This window comes from Mustelus asterias, chromosome 2 (genome assembly GCF_964213995.1).
Source record: "Mustelus asterias chromosome 2, sMusAst1.hap1.1, whole genome shotgun sequence".
Taxonomy (NCBI): domain Eukaryota; kingdom Metazoa; phylum Chordata; class Chondrichthyes; order Carcharhiniformes; family Triakidae; genus Mustelus; species Mustelus asterias.
Window position 1 is genome coordinate 119,641,474 of NC_135802.1, and position 13,582 is coordinate 119,655,055.

Below are 13,582 nucleotides of genomic sequence, written 5' to 3' on the forward strand. Positions count from 1 at the left end.
ATATCAACCTGCAAAATACTTCCAATATGCTAATGGCACACAGTAAGAGTGGGAAGGTCTTGTACATAAAGTATAACACAGCTTCTACCATACCATTTCCTTTCCTGCTCTCAAAAAACAGATTCTTCATCCATACTTTTGGTATCCATTTTCATTCTTCTTTTCTTTCTCTTCGGGTGATAGGATAAAGAGAAGTAATGTGCTGCACCGTTCTGAGACATGAGGCAGTCATCCATGTCCAAAACAGCAACAAGGCTTACTCGCAATGTTAGAATGACGAACAATGACAGATGAATAATAAGCAAGGCTTCACAAAAATGACATTACAGAGGAGATTTAAGAAGCATGTAAAATATGCTCAACAAAAATAAACTTGGAATAAAACTTTTAGATATTATAAATCAGCTGGATTAGAGAGTAGAGTAGAAAGTGAAAACTTAGGTCAGAAATTAGGAATGATATTGCTATAGGGAAGAAGATCAATGGCCCAGCCCAGCCATTAGAAAGGATAGTTGAGGATTTTAAGAAAGAGGCAAATGTTGTAATAGGAAGATAGTCTGGACTGAGGAATAAAGTTGACTTTCATCCAAATCAGTTGCAATGACTCAAATTCATTTCACTTTGGATTTTTATAACAAGCAGCGAGAGGTACCTCTCATCCCTTTTCAAGAGTGAAAGAATGATTATATAATGCACTGTGAAATATGTTCTCACTCCTTCAGACATTTAATAAATGCACCATTTCAAATTTATATATTTTTCTGGTTTATTGTGGTTAGCACTGCTGCTTCTCAGGGACCTGGGTTTGATTCCCAGCTTGGGTCACTGTCTGTGTGGAATTTGCATGTTCTCTCCGTGTCTGCGTGGGTTTCCTCCAGGTGCTCCGATTTCCTCCCACAGTCCAAAAGATGTGCTAGTTAAGTACATTGGCCATGCTAAATTCTCCCTCAGTGTACCCAAATTGACACCGAAGTGTCACGACTAGGGGATTTTCACAGTAACTTAATTGCAGTGTTAATGTAAGCCTACTTGTGACACTAATAAATAAACTTAAACTTAAGAAGTCCCACTAAAAATGTTAAAACTTTCAATTCAACAGAACAAAAAACAAAGAAAAGTACAGCGCAGGAACAGGCCCTTCGGCCTTCCAAGCCTGTGCCAATCATGATGCCCTAACTAACCTAACAAAAAAAAACTTTCCTTGCACTGTCCACATACTTTGGATAATAAAAAGAATTTATACCATGGACTCAAGACAATGGATTGAAACATTTCAATTCTGTACATGGTGAACTCTTGTGGCTGCAGACACCCTGGCTTCCTTAACAAGGATTTGTTTGAATTATAGAATACTGACCGTCTCCCAACTTCATTACTCCTGCGTGAGATTGTATTTGTTTCCCAGTCTGTGGTGCAATTGGCCTTCCAATTTGCCTCTCAAAGAATGGGCAATGAAGAAAAATTTCTAAGAAGCCACATTTTCAAGAACTTTAACTCATTTCCTCAATTAATCGTTATTTTCCTTTTCACAACTAGAAATTAGCAGACAATGCTCAAAAAGTGCAGGTGATGACCAGGCCAATGCTGCAGGATCATCTTTGTACTTATAACTATCAGGACTAATTGAAGTAACTTTTGTAGCATGGAAAGTGCTGTGCCATAGATTCCGTCCTTCAAAAAAGGTAAGTTTCACTGTATCTTTAGAAATAGAAGGCAGATGCTGCCATTACTGTTAATATTTGAATGATCAATTCTCATAGTAAACGCAACCTTGGGTGGTTTTCATTCAATATTTGTTACATAATGCAAGCGTTAAACTTTGATCAGTTATGCTTTCATACAGATTTTATTGCATTATTCTACAGAAAGGACTTTGAATAAGACATTTGCTTGCTACAGATAGTGTAAAACCACATTCCCAGATCAATGAGGTTCCTGTACTTTTGTATGATTCACATGTAGAATTCAGAGTACATCACCGAGTTCGAAAACGCTTCTGTTAAGCCTGCTGTCTAGCAAAATATAATTTAAATTCTTATGACGTATTGCTGTACCTTACCTCCATCCCATCTTTAATGCATGTATATCAAAAGGTTTTGAAGAAATGCAGGAAAAGTTGCAAATTATTGAATGCTCTGCAAGAAATATTTGCATATGATCATGGGCATAAAACCCTTACACTTCCTCTCTCTCCACCTTTCCCACGTCCTTGAGAGCACAAATCAATGCTATCTTACCTGAGCAATGACATCTGAAACCGAGGCACAGCCCACCAATAAACTGTATTTATGTTTCAACAGAATGCCAGCATGGGTCCAAGCCTAAAAAAAATATTAAATACAATAATTCAGGTAACAATTCCATTTCACATTAGTAATATATAAAGTTTTCAGGATGTTTTTATTTAAAAGTAAAAACAGTTTATACATTCAAACAATGCGGCACGGTAGCACAGTGGTTAGCACTGCTGCTTCACAGCTCCAGGATCCCGGGTTCGATTCCCGGCTCGGGTCACTGTCTGTGTGGAGTTTGCACATTCTCCTCATGTCTGCGTGGGTTTCCTCCGGGTGCTCCGGTTTCCTCCCACAGTCCAAAGATGGGCGGGTTAGGTTGATTGGCCAGGTTAAAAATTGTCCCTTAGAGTCCTGGGATGCGTAGGTTAGAGGGATTAGCGGGTAAAATATGTGGGGGTAGGGCCTGGGTGGGATTGTGGTCGGTGCAGACTCGATGGGCCGAATGGCCTCCTTCTGCACTGTAGGGTTTCTATGTTAATGGTGGAGTCATGGATTCCCACTGGTGCCAATGGCAGAGCAATATCCACTTATGTAAAGCTGTTCTGCTCAGAGCTACAGGAATACCATGAAATAATTTATTTTTAATTGTGTGTTTTTTATGGCAGAGGAAAAAAGGAAGCAATCAAAACTTCCCTAATTTTCTTCCTGTATTTTTCCTTCATCTTAATCCTCTCCCACATCAAATTAAGAGGACTGTTCAGACACTACCAATGCACCCTGTAGCCAGCCTTGAATCTTCCCTCCTCGTTTGGAAGGCACTGCAGGAGAGACTGCATTACACACAATCTTCAGGAAGAAAACATGAGAAGAGAATTCAGAGTTTCTCTGCCTGCGGGTTGAAAAGTGCAGGTGTGTGAGCTAGGTGAGGGCAGGGATGAGCTTTCCTGTGACACATCTCACATTCAATTAGCCCACCAGCACATGAAGAAAGGCCAGGTGAGGTCTTGGAAGATACCTATAAACTTATACTTTGCTTCAGGGAAATAAATATATTGTTTCAGTATACTGCTATACTGACACCCAGTGAATCATTGTTCAATTGGGTGAAATCATTTAAAGTTAAAGTTAAAAGTTAAAGTTTATTTATTAGTCACAAGTAAGGCTTACATTAACAGTGCAATGAAGTTACTGTGAAATTCCCCTAGTCGCCACAGTCCGGCACCTGTTCGGGCCAATGCATCGAACCAGCACGTCTTTCAGAATGTGGGAGGAAACCGGAGCACCCGGAGGAAACTCACACAGACACAGGGAAAACGTGCAAACTCCACACAGACAGTGACCCAAGGCTGGAATCGAACCCAGGTCCCTGGAGCTGTGAAGCAGCAGTGCTAACCACTGTGCTACCATGCCGCCCCTTTATCTTTCCTAAACTGTGAAAGTTTGCTTGAAATATGCACTTTGTAACTGTAAACATGTTGGGTTCCCGAATCACTGACAACAAGGATTTTCAACAAAGAGTGATTTATTCACCAGCTTAGCAACCATTTCAACATTTGATCTGATTTATTATTGTCACATGTATTAGCAAACAGTGAAAAGTATTGTTTCTTACGCGCTATACAGACAAAGCATACCGTTCATAGAGAAGGAAACGAGAGAGTGCGGAATGTAGTGTTACAGTCATAGCTAGGGTGTAGAGAAAGATCAACTTAATGCAAGGCAAGTCCATTCAAAAGTCTGACAGCAGCCCAGAAGAAGCTGTTCTTGAGTCGGAAGAACAGCTTCTTCCCTGCTGCTGTCAGACTTTTGATTAGACCTACCTTGCATTAAGTTGATCTTTCTCTACACCCTAGCTATGACTGTAACACTACATTCCGCACTCTCTCATTTCCTTCTCTATGAACGGTATGCTTTGTCTGTATAGCGTGCAAGAAACAATACTTTTCACTGTTTGCTAATACATGTGACAATAATAAATCAAATCAAAATCAGAGTCAGCCGCATTGCCGTGGAATCACATGTCGGCCAGATCGGGTAAGGACGGCAGATTTTCTTCCCTTGAGGACATTAATGAACTAGATGGGTTTTCCCAACAATTGACAATGGGTTCATGGTCATCAGTAGATGCTTAATTCCAGATTTTGTTTATTGAATTCAAATTCTACCAACTGCTGAGGTAGGATTCGAACCCGGGTCCCCAGAACATTAGCTGAGCTTCTGGATTAACAGTTGGTGATAATACCACTAGGACATCGCCACTCCTGTTGCTCCATCCATAGTTGCAAGACCTCGCTGCCAGTGGAGATCCCATTGGACATTCGAAGAAAATAATATCCGCTTACCAGAGACATGAATGTGGTTAGCCTTGAGGATTCCTCATCTAATGGGATCTACCAGAACCCACATTTTGCATTGAGGATGCTGTCATCTTGGCACTGGGCATTTCGGCTATCACCCGTTCCACTGTCTTCATAGAGTGGTGAGATCTGAGCAGTGTCTTATTTAAGTGCACTGGGTCAATACATACCTGACCATGCCATCTTTCTTTACTGCAGCCATCATTGCTGAAATACATTCTGTGGTCTTGTTCATAAGAGTTATGGCACCTTGTGCTGTCATCCTATGCAGCTTGTTGACCACTTTCTGCTGCATGGCTAGGACAGCTGTTAGTGTATCAAATCATTTAGTCTTATGTGGTATACAACTGGTAGCTCACCAATGATACCAGAATTGAAGAGGCCTTTGCATGCTGTCATCTCTGGGGCCTGATGTTGTGCAGCATGCACTTCTGGACTCAGTTAAATGAGCTCCAATGTAATGCTCTCCCGAAGACCTAGTAGTGCCTTTATGTTCTGTCAACTATATGAAACTTGAAACTACCCTGTGTGCAACAGAGAGTGGTTACACCTTCCGAGCAGCTGGTTCATCTGCCCTAAGCCACGAGGTCTGCCTGGATTTTGGGGTCCGGTGTTGCATGTGGGTCTAGTTCCGGTTACATTTTACTGCGTATTACATTACACTTTGCTCCAGTGTTAATCTTTACCTATAGTCTTGTATACTGAAAATCACGCTGAGGGTGGTGAAGATCTCACCGCTTTCTATGACAGTATAGAGTGAGTGGTGTGTGCCACAGGCATGAGCACGAGGGACTCAACTTTTAACAATTTATATGAATGATCTGGATGAAGGGAATAAAGGTATAGTTGCTAAGTTTGCTGATGACACAAAGACAAATTGTGAAGAGAACATAAGTGGGAAGTACACAATAAATGGGAATATACTATGAGGGGTGGATGAAGCGAGAGATCTTGGCGTACAAGTACACAGGACCCTAAGGCAGCATTTCAAGTAGTCAAGGTTGTGAAGAAGGCATATGGAATACTCTCCTTCATTAGCAGAGGTATAGAGTAGAGTATAAAAGTAAGGATCTAATGTTGGAATTGTATAAAACACTGGTGAGGCCACAACTGGAGTATAGTGTGCAGTTCTGGTCACCACATAACAGGAAGGATGTAATTGCTCTGGATAGAGTACAGAGGAGCTTTACAAGAATGTTGCCAGGGCTAGAAAAGTGTAGCTACAAGGAGGGATTAGAGTTATAGAGGTTTACAGCATGGAAACAAGGCCCTTTGGCCCAATTTGTCCATGCCGCTCAGTTTTTACCATTGAGCTGGTCCCAATTGCCCGCATTTGGCCCATATCCCTCTATACCCATCTGAACTGTCTAAATGCTTTTTAAAAGACAAAATTGTACCCACCTGTACTACTGACTCTGGCAGCTCGTTCCAGACACTGACCACCCTCCGAGTGAAAAAAGTGCCCCACTGGACACTTTTGTATCTCTCCCCCGCTCTCTCCTAGTCTAGATTGGATAGATTGGGGTTATTTTCCTTGGAGCAAAGAATGCTGAGGGGTGACTTGATTGAGGTGTTATGAATAGAAGAGATAGAGTGAACAGGATAAAATTGTATCCCTTGGCGGAGAATTCTAGGCCCAGGGGACATAGTTTCAAGACAAGTGGCAGGCAGTGTAGCGGGGACATGTGGAAGATATAGGTGGTGGTGGGGTGTCTGCAATTTGCTGCCCGTGTTGGTGGTGGAGGCAGAGACCCTAAACTATTTTATAAAGTACTTGGATTTGCATCTTAAGTGCTGTAAGCTACAGGCTATGGACCAGCTGCAGGGAGGTGGGATCAGAAAGGGCACCTGGGTGTACTTGAGCTGGCATGGACAAGATGGGCTGTATGGTCTTCTTCTGTGCTTGGTTCTATGGTCCGATAACTCTTGTAATAGTGTTGTTGGAAGCTCTGTAGCGTCGCTGCTTTGGCTGAGCTCCAATTCATTCACCTTACTCTCATGCCTACCCGTGGAGAATCAACCATCTGCCATATTGCTGATGACAGAGGGAGGCTGTTGTGGTTTTGATCTGGAGCACTCAGCAAAGTGATTCCATTTCTCACATTTATTGCATCATTTACCATACACAAACCATGTTGTTCTGTTCAGGGGACGCTGGCCAGTGCAGTTGGGAGTCTAACAACACCAGGTTAAAGTCCAACAGGTTTATTTGGTAGCAAACGCCACTAGCTTTCGGAGCGCTGCTCCTTCGTCAGGTGAGTGGGAGTTCTGTTCACAAACAGGGCATATAAAGACACAAACTCAATTTACAGAATAATGAATAATGATTGGAATGCGAGTCTTTACAGGTAATCAAGTCTTAAAGGTACAGACAATGTGAGTGGAGAGAGCATTAGCACAGGTTAAAGAGATGAGTATTGTCTCCAGACAGGACAGCCAGTGAGACTTTGCAAGTCCAGGCAAGTTGTGGGGAGTTACAGATAGTGTGACATGAACCCAAGATCCCGGTTGAGGCCGTTCTCATGTGTGCGGAACCTGGCTATCAGTCTCTGCTCAGCGACTCTGCGCTGTCGTGTGTTGTGAAGGATATGGCGCTCGACTCATCGATCGACAGTTCCGACGCGCCACAGCGAAAAACCGCACCGACCTCCTCAGAAAACAAACACGGGACACAGTGGACAGAGTACCCTTCGTCGTCCAGTACTTCCCCGGAGCGGAGAAGCTACGGCATCTCCTCCGGAGCCTTCAACATGTCATTGATGAAGACGAACGTCTCGCCAAGGCCAACCCCACACCCCCACTTCTTGCCTTCAAACAACCGCACAACCTCAAACAGACCATTGTCCGCAGCAAACAGCCTTCAGGAGAACAGTGACCACAACACCACACAACCCTGCCACAGCAACCTCTGCAAGACGTGCCAGATCTTCGACACGGATGCCATCATCTCACGTGAGAACACCATCCACCAGGTACACGGTACATACTCTTGCAACTCGGCCAACATTGTCAACCTGATACGCTGCAGGAAAGGATGTCCCGAGGCATGGTACATTGGGGAAACCATGCAGACACTACGACAACGGATGAATGAACACCGCTCGACAATCACCATGCAAGACTGTTCTCTTCCTGTTGGGGAGCACTTCTGCGGTCACGGGCATTCGGCCTCTGATATTCGGGTAAGCATTCTCCAAGGCGGCCTTCACAACACACGACAGTGCAGAGTCGCTGAGCAGAGACTGATAGCCAGGTTCCGCACACATGAGGACGGCCTCAACCGGGATCTTGGGTTCATGTCACACTATCTGTAACTCCCACAACTTGCCTGGACTTGCAAAGTCTCACTGGCTGTCCTGTCTGGAGACAATACGCATCTCTTTAACCTGTGCTAATGCTCTCTCCACTCACATTGTCTGTACCTTTAAGACTTGATTAGCTGTAAAGATTTGCATTCCAATCATTGTTCATTATTCTGTAAATTGAGTTTGTGTCTTTATATGCCCTGTTAGTGAACAGAACTCCCACTCACCTGACGAAGGAGCAGCGCTCCGAAAGCTAGTAGCATTTACTACCAAATAAACCTGTTGGACTTTAACCTGGTGTTGTTAGACTCCTTACTGTGTTTACCCCAGTCCAACGCCGACATTTCCACATCAGTGCAGTTGGAGCAGGGTGCTCTCTGTACTGTGAATACTACTGTTTCCTCCCTAAAATCTCTGTTTCTTTTTCTCTGCTTGTTCGTTTAACTCACAGATACTAATGACTACTTGTATCTTTAGATCTTTCTCTCACAGCAGCTGCATGAAGACTAGATCGCTATGAGTTTCATTAACTATTTAATCCCCAATTTGTTCATCAGTAGGAGTTCCAAATGCACAGTTCTTTGTCAATACTTTCAGGGTGGCCATGTAAGATTGTATTGATCCATCAGCTCTTCGGTTTGTTGCATTGAACACATATTTATCGAGGATTATGATTTTTACCGGGAGACTGATATTCTCAACGTTTTTTAGGATTATTTCAGGGTCTTTTTCCTCTTGCATCTGGAAAATAAACAACTCCAATTTTTCAATGGCCTCAGGACCCACAACATTTAATAGAGTATGAGCCTGTACCTTTTCCAATTGTAAGACAATACAGCACTGCAGTAAATATGTCACTCCTTTTCAAACTTATCCCAACTATCTGCAATATTCCCATCAAAGATTAGTGGGTCAATGAGGCAAAGTCCTGGTGTCATGCTGCCAACTCCTGACACCGTGTAAATGTATTGAGTTCCCAAATCACCGACAGCAAGGACCTTCAACAAAGAGTATTTTATTCACTAGCTTAGCGGCTACTTCAACACTTCTGCTCTGCCCGTGTTCTCGGGGAAAACTCCCGCGCTCCCACCAAGTGACCTCTTTTGTAGCCATGTCATCATGTTCTCACATGACCACTTGGTCCACAGTAACTAACAAGCCCACAGATTCCAAATGCCATAATGCAAAACTCACTCAATTTACTCCAATTACTGAACCCGTCAGCATGAGTCAACATTCAGAGTTATACAAAATGTCAGCACATGCTCGCAGAATGAAAAATGAGTCATTCCAGAGAAATGTTTTCTAGGATATAGCAACTTTGGAAGATATACTCTGTGCCAAAGCAGAATAGGGAATACAGCATCTTCTCAAAGATGTGCCCAAAAGTTCCACTTAGATTTACAACACTGGAGTTTAAAGCAGTGGTGATCACTGCTCTGTTTGTCCACCACAAATCTGTTTATATATTTAGATTTAATCTACTGAAGAAGTTTATTAAACTGAACTAATTTATCTTTAATGGCACACACTTAATGAGTGGGATTAGTCTTCAAGTAAGCCAATTTGTGAAATGTGCTGAGAAATGCTGCAGTCATTTCACATTTCAATAAAAATCCTCTTGCATAGCACAAAATCATTTTTCAGGAAGTCCTCAATGATGCTTAACAAGGTATAGAAGGATTTTAAATACCTCCAGGTGCATCTCTTCCCTTGCACCTGTATTGTGAGCATACTGGAACTAATAGAGTACAATGCATTCTGGACAAGTACACCCAGTCAACATTCTTACCTTTAAAATGTATTTTAGTACTAATGAGGAAGACTGCAGTATAAATGTAAGGAAAGGAATTAATTTTGTGGCATTTATTCCAAGGAAATATTTACAGAAGGAATAAATAATCAAAGTCACAATGATTTGCAAATTCTACAAGGAATCGGGGAATTTCATAAACACCATCAAAAACACATATGAATAGAGCATTGCAATCTATTCTTATTTTGAAGATGTACTCTAGATAGAGAGATGTGGTTGAGCAGGGGTTGCATTCTGCTCTCTTATTTCAAATAATAGCATCCAACTGGAATTTTATACACAGGCAGTGGCCTTGCCCTTTGGCTGGGAGTAAACCTGCCTCCACTTGGTCCAGACTTCCACCAGCTATTTAACAGTCACTTGGCTGTTAATTGGCTTGAGGCGGTACCTCTGCCTCCATCTGGGACGAGGTCCTGACTTTTAGAGCTGTTGACCAATCAATTCCGGCAATTCTGGAAGCAGCGACCACTACTAGAGCTACAGAACTCCCAGCTCATCAGGCAACCATGTGCTGTGGGCAAAGTTCCAGTCGTGGTGGGCAGAGGACCATAATGGCCACTATTGGCCCATGAGTTGGTAGGCTGGTCAATCCCTTTCCTGCCATGAGTAAAATCCCAATGTGGGCAGTCAATTGGCATGGTGCTGTCGTCAAGGCACCTAATTATATGCACTCATTACACCGCCCCTGCCTGTCAACCCGCTCCCTTTGCACAATGATTGTGATGCAGGCACAATCAGTTTCTAATCTTCAAGAAATTACTTGGGAGACAACATACAGCCAAACCTCTAAGAATATGAGCTCCCTGTTTAAGGGATCCAGTGGATTGGCCTATCAGTGGTCCCTGTCTCTGTATATAATGGGAAGTGGCAAGCTTACTGGCACTCCAGGTTTATACTGTGCATGAGGAAGTACCTGCACCAACAGATACATTAATCTCACCGAATCAGAGAATCATAGAAACCCTACAGTGCAGAAAGGGGCCATCTGGCCTATCGAGTCTGCACCGACCACAATCCCACCCAGGCCCTACCCCCATATCCCTACACATTTACCCACTAATCCCTCTAACCTACGCATCTCAGGACACTAAGGGGCAATTTTAGCATGGCCAATCAACCTAACCCGCACATCTTTGGACTGTGGGAGGAAACCGGAGCACCCGGAGGAAAGCCACGCAGACACAAGGAGAATGTCCAAACTCCACACAGACAGTGACCCAAGCCAGGAATCGAACCTAGGTCCCTGGAGCTGTGAAGCAGCAGTGCTAACCACTGTGCTACCGTGTCTCCCCACTGGTTATTGATACTTGATTATTATGTATGCTTAACATCAGTCAAGCACAACCTTTTGTACAGAGCTAATGTTAAATTTCTATCAATACCATTACTAGTTTGGTAGGAATTAGGTCATATCAGATATATTCTCAGCGTAACTTGGCAAGTCATCCACCAGCATATACTCATTGGATGTACAGCTGCTTAGTGATGGAAAGCACTGCCAACAGCACAGGTTCAATTCCTGTACCAGCTGTGGTTATTCAGGAAGGTCCACCTTCTCAACCTTGCCCCTTGCCTGAGGTGTGGTGACCTTCAGGATAAATCACCTCTAGTCAGCTCTCTCTCTCTCTCTCAAAGAGAAGAGCAGCCTATGATCCTCTGGAACCTTTACATTTAACCATTCCAAGCAAACCATGTCTGTGTTGGCTCAGTCATATTTATTAGATAGATGATAGCCATTAACTCAAAGACCTTCTGTATAGTGACTTGGCCAGTGGGTTACCACCTCCGGGGCACCCATACCTCCACTACAAGGACACTCATAAATGAGCTACAAGGGTAGTGGATATTGACACTGACAACTGAGAGACAGTCAGTGGGGGCTGTGACCTCTGGAAGCTGACTGTTTGGAAGGGCATTGGAAAAGATGAGCAGAAACAAGAGTTGATTTGGGAAGAGGGTCCAGAGAAAGCAGAGGGCAGCAAATTGTGCACGTTCTCAGCCCACTGTCTTCCTCTGCAACAAATGCAGCAGAGACTGCCATGCCAAAGTGGGAAAAGGCTGAGCACAGAGTTCATCATCATTGCAAACACCATCGTCTGATGAAATGGAAGGCTGCTCTGACAACATAAGGAATTAGGTTTTTGCGCATTCTTCCCGTATCTGCATGGGTTTCCTCCGGGTGCTCCTGTGTCCTCCCACAGTCCAAAGATGTGCAGGTTAGGTGGATTCACAATGCTAAGTTGCCCCTTAGTGTCAGGGGAATCAGCAGGTTACGGGGTTTAGGCCTGGGTGGGATTGTTGTCGGTGCAGGCTCGATGGGCTGAATGGCCTCCTTCTGTACTGCAGGGATTCTATGATTCTATGATCCTTACAGCAGCGGTGAGACTATGGCTAGGACTTTACGGTCTCTCACATGCTGTGTTTTCCGTAGTGGAGGCAGCTTGCCATTGTTCTTCACAGGATCTTCCGGTTCTGCCAAAGTCCACAGAGTTTTAAATCAACTAGTATGTTTACACAGCAAATCTGGAATTCATTCTATGTGCCGCCATTCAATCTTAATAACTATTGAAAAGAACTGCCTTATTCTTTAGCTCTTTTGGACATTATCCGAGATTCCAAAATTGCTGAAGGATTGATTGTTGCAAATTGTTTGTATTTGACAGAGCACACCAATCCCATTTTGGTGCTGGACAAGAAACTGAAGGTCAGGAAGCAGCCAGCATTCTGTTCCTTCATTTCAGGTTGTTTGCATGGAATTTCCCACTAATCAGTGATGCAAGTGAGTCGTATAACTGCATCTTTCTGTGATAGTCATCGTTATTATGTGAAGTCACCAGAGTCCCAGATGACCATAGGTTGCTCTTCCCTTTGAGGGAAAGAACTGACTGGTGGTGATTTAACTTGAGGGTCACCAAACCTCTGGCGAGGCCAAGGTTGGGGAAGTGGACCTTCCTGAATAACCTCAGCTGGTATGATACCAGCTGTCCAGCCAACTGAGCTAAAGCGACCCCCATCATTATTATGGCACAGAAGGATGCAATTTGGCCTGTGAAGCCCATGTTGGCTCTCTGTAGAGCAACCCTGTTAGGAACATTCAGGAACTGTAGCTTTGCCAATTAATTTTACTCAAGAGTCCATCCAATTTCCTTTTGAAATCACTCATCATTTCCACTTCTAGCACCCACATCGGCAGCAGGTTCCCTAACCTCTTGATGTGTAAAAACATTCTTCCTCGTTGTTGGGCCCTCAGGCACCCCTAGGGAGAAAGTGTGTCAGCTGGACACCCTGGGGCCTCCATACAGGACACCTCTGCTGCCATTCAGAATCCTCTTTGCCTGCGACCACATCAGCTACAGGTAGTCAGGCCACAGAGAGTGCATCTATCGATGAACGGGAGACCCTTATCAGACCAGGGCCCTCCAGGCCTCTGCCACCAGATCATGTCTGCCAAGGTCAACATAGACAATAGGGTGTAGCAGTTGGCAGGTTGCATCCACTTTGGCTTCGGATAGCGGGACTGCACCCTGGTGTAACATTAAAATTTAAGGAAATAAGAAACATTAACATCACATATGGCTTGTGGATGCTCAGTGTATAAATGGTGCATTTTTGTAAATACATTTGATGTCACTGACAATGGTTTGGTTATTTGAAGGTGTCATGTTTATTTCCTATACATGCTCTCTTATCGCAAAGGTGAACCACCTCCCACTCAGTCATCAGCTCCCTTTGTGAGCATCACATCACAGTCAACCTCACTCAAGAGAGTTACGGGACCCTTCTGTGATGTTGTGGGAATGTGTTGGAATCTTTATTGGAAGTGTGAGGCTAATGACATTATAATGGTCATTGTTGATGAGACAATACTGG

General features: G+C 43.7%; 1 protein-coding gene across 2 annotated transcripts in view; it reads right to left on the reverse strand.

Moving 5' to 3' along the window:
* The window catches only part of ankhb (ANKH inorganic pyrophosphate transport regulator b), a 159,339-nt gene that overhangs the window by 81,716 nt on the left and 64,041 nt on the right, over window positions 1–13,582 (reverse strand). For both annotated transcript variants that reach the window (XM_078240634.1, XM_078240624.1), the window contains exon 4: window positions 2,238–2,321. In XM_078240634.1, coding sequence (XP_078096760.1) covers window positions 2,238–2,321 — 84 coding nt within the window. The remainder of the gene's footprint in view (window positions 1–2,237; window positions 2,322–13,582) is intronic.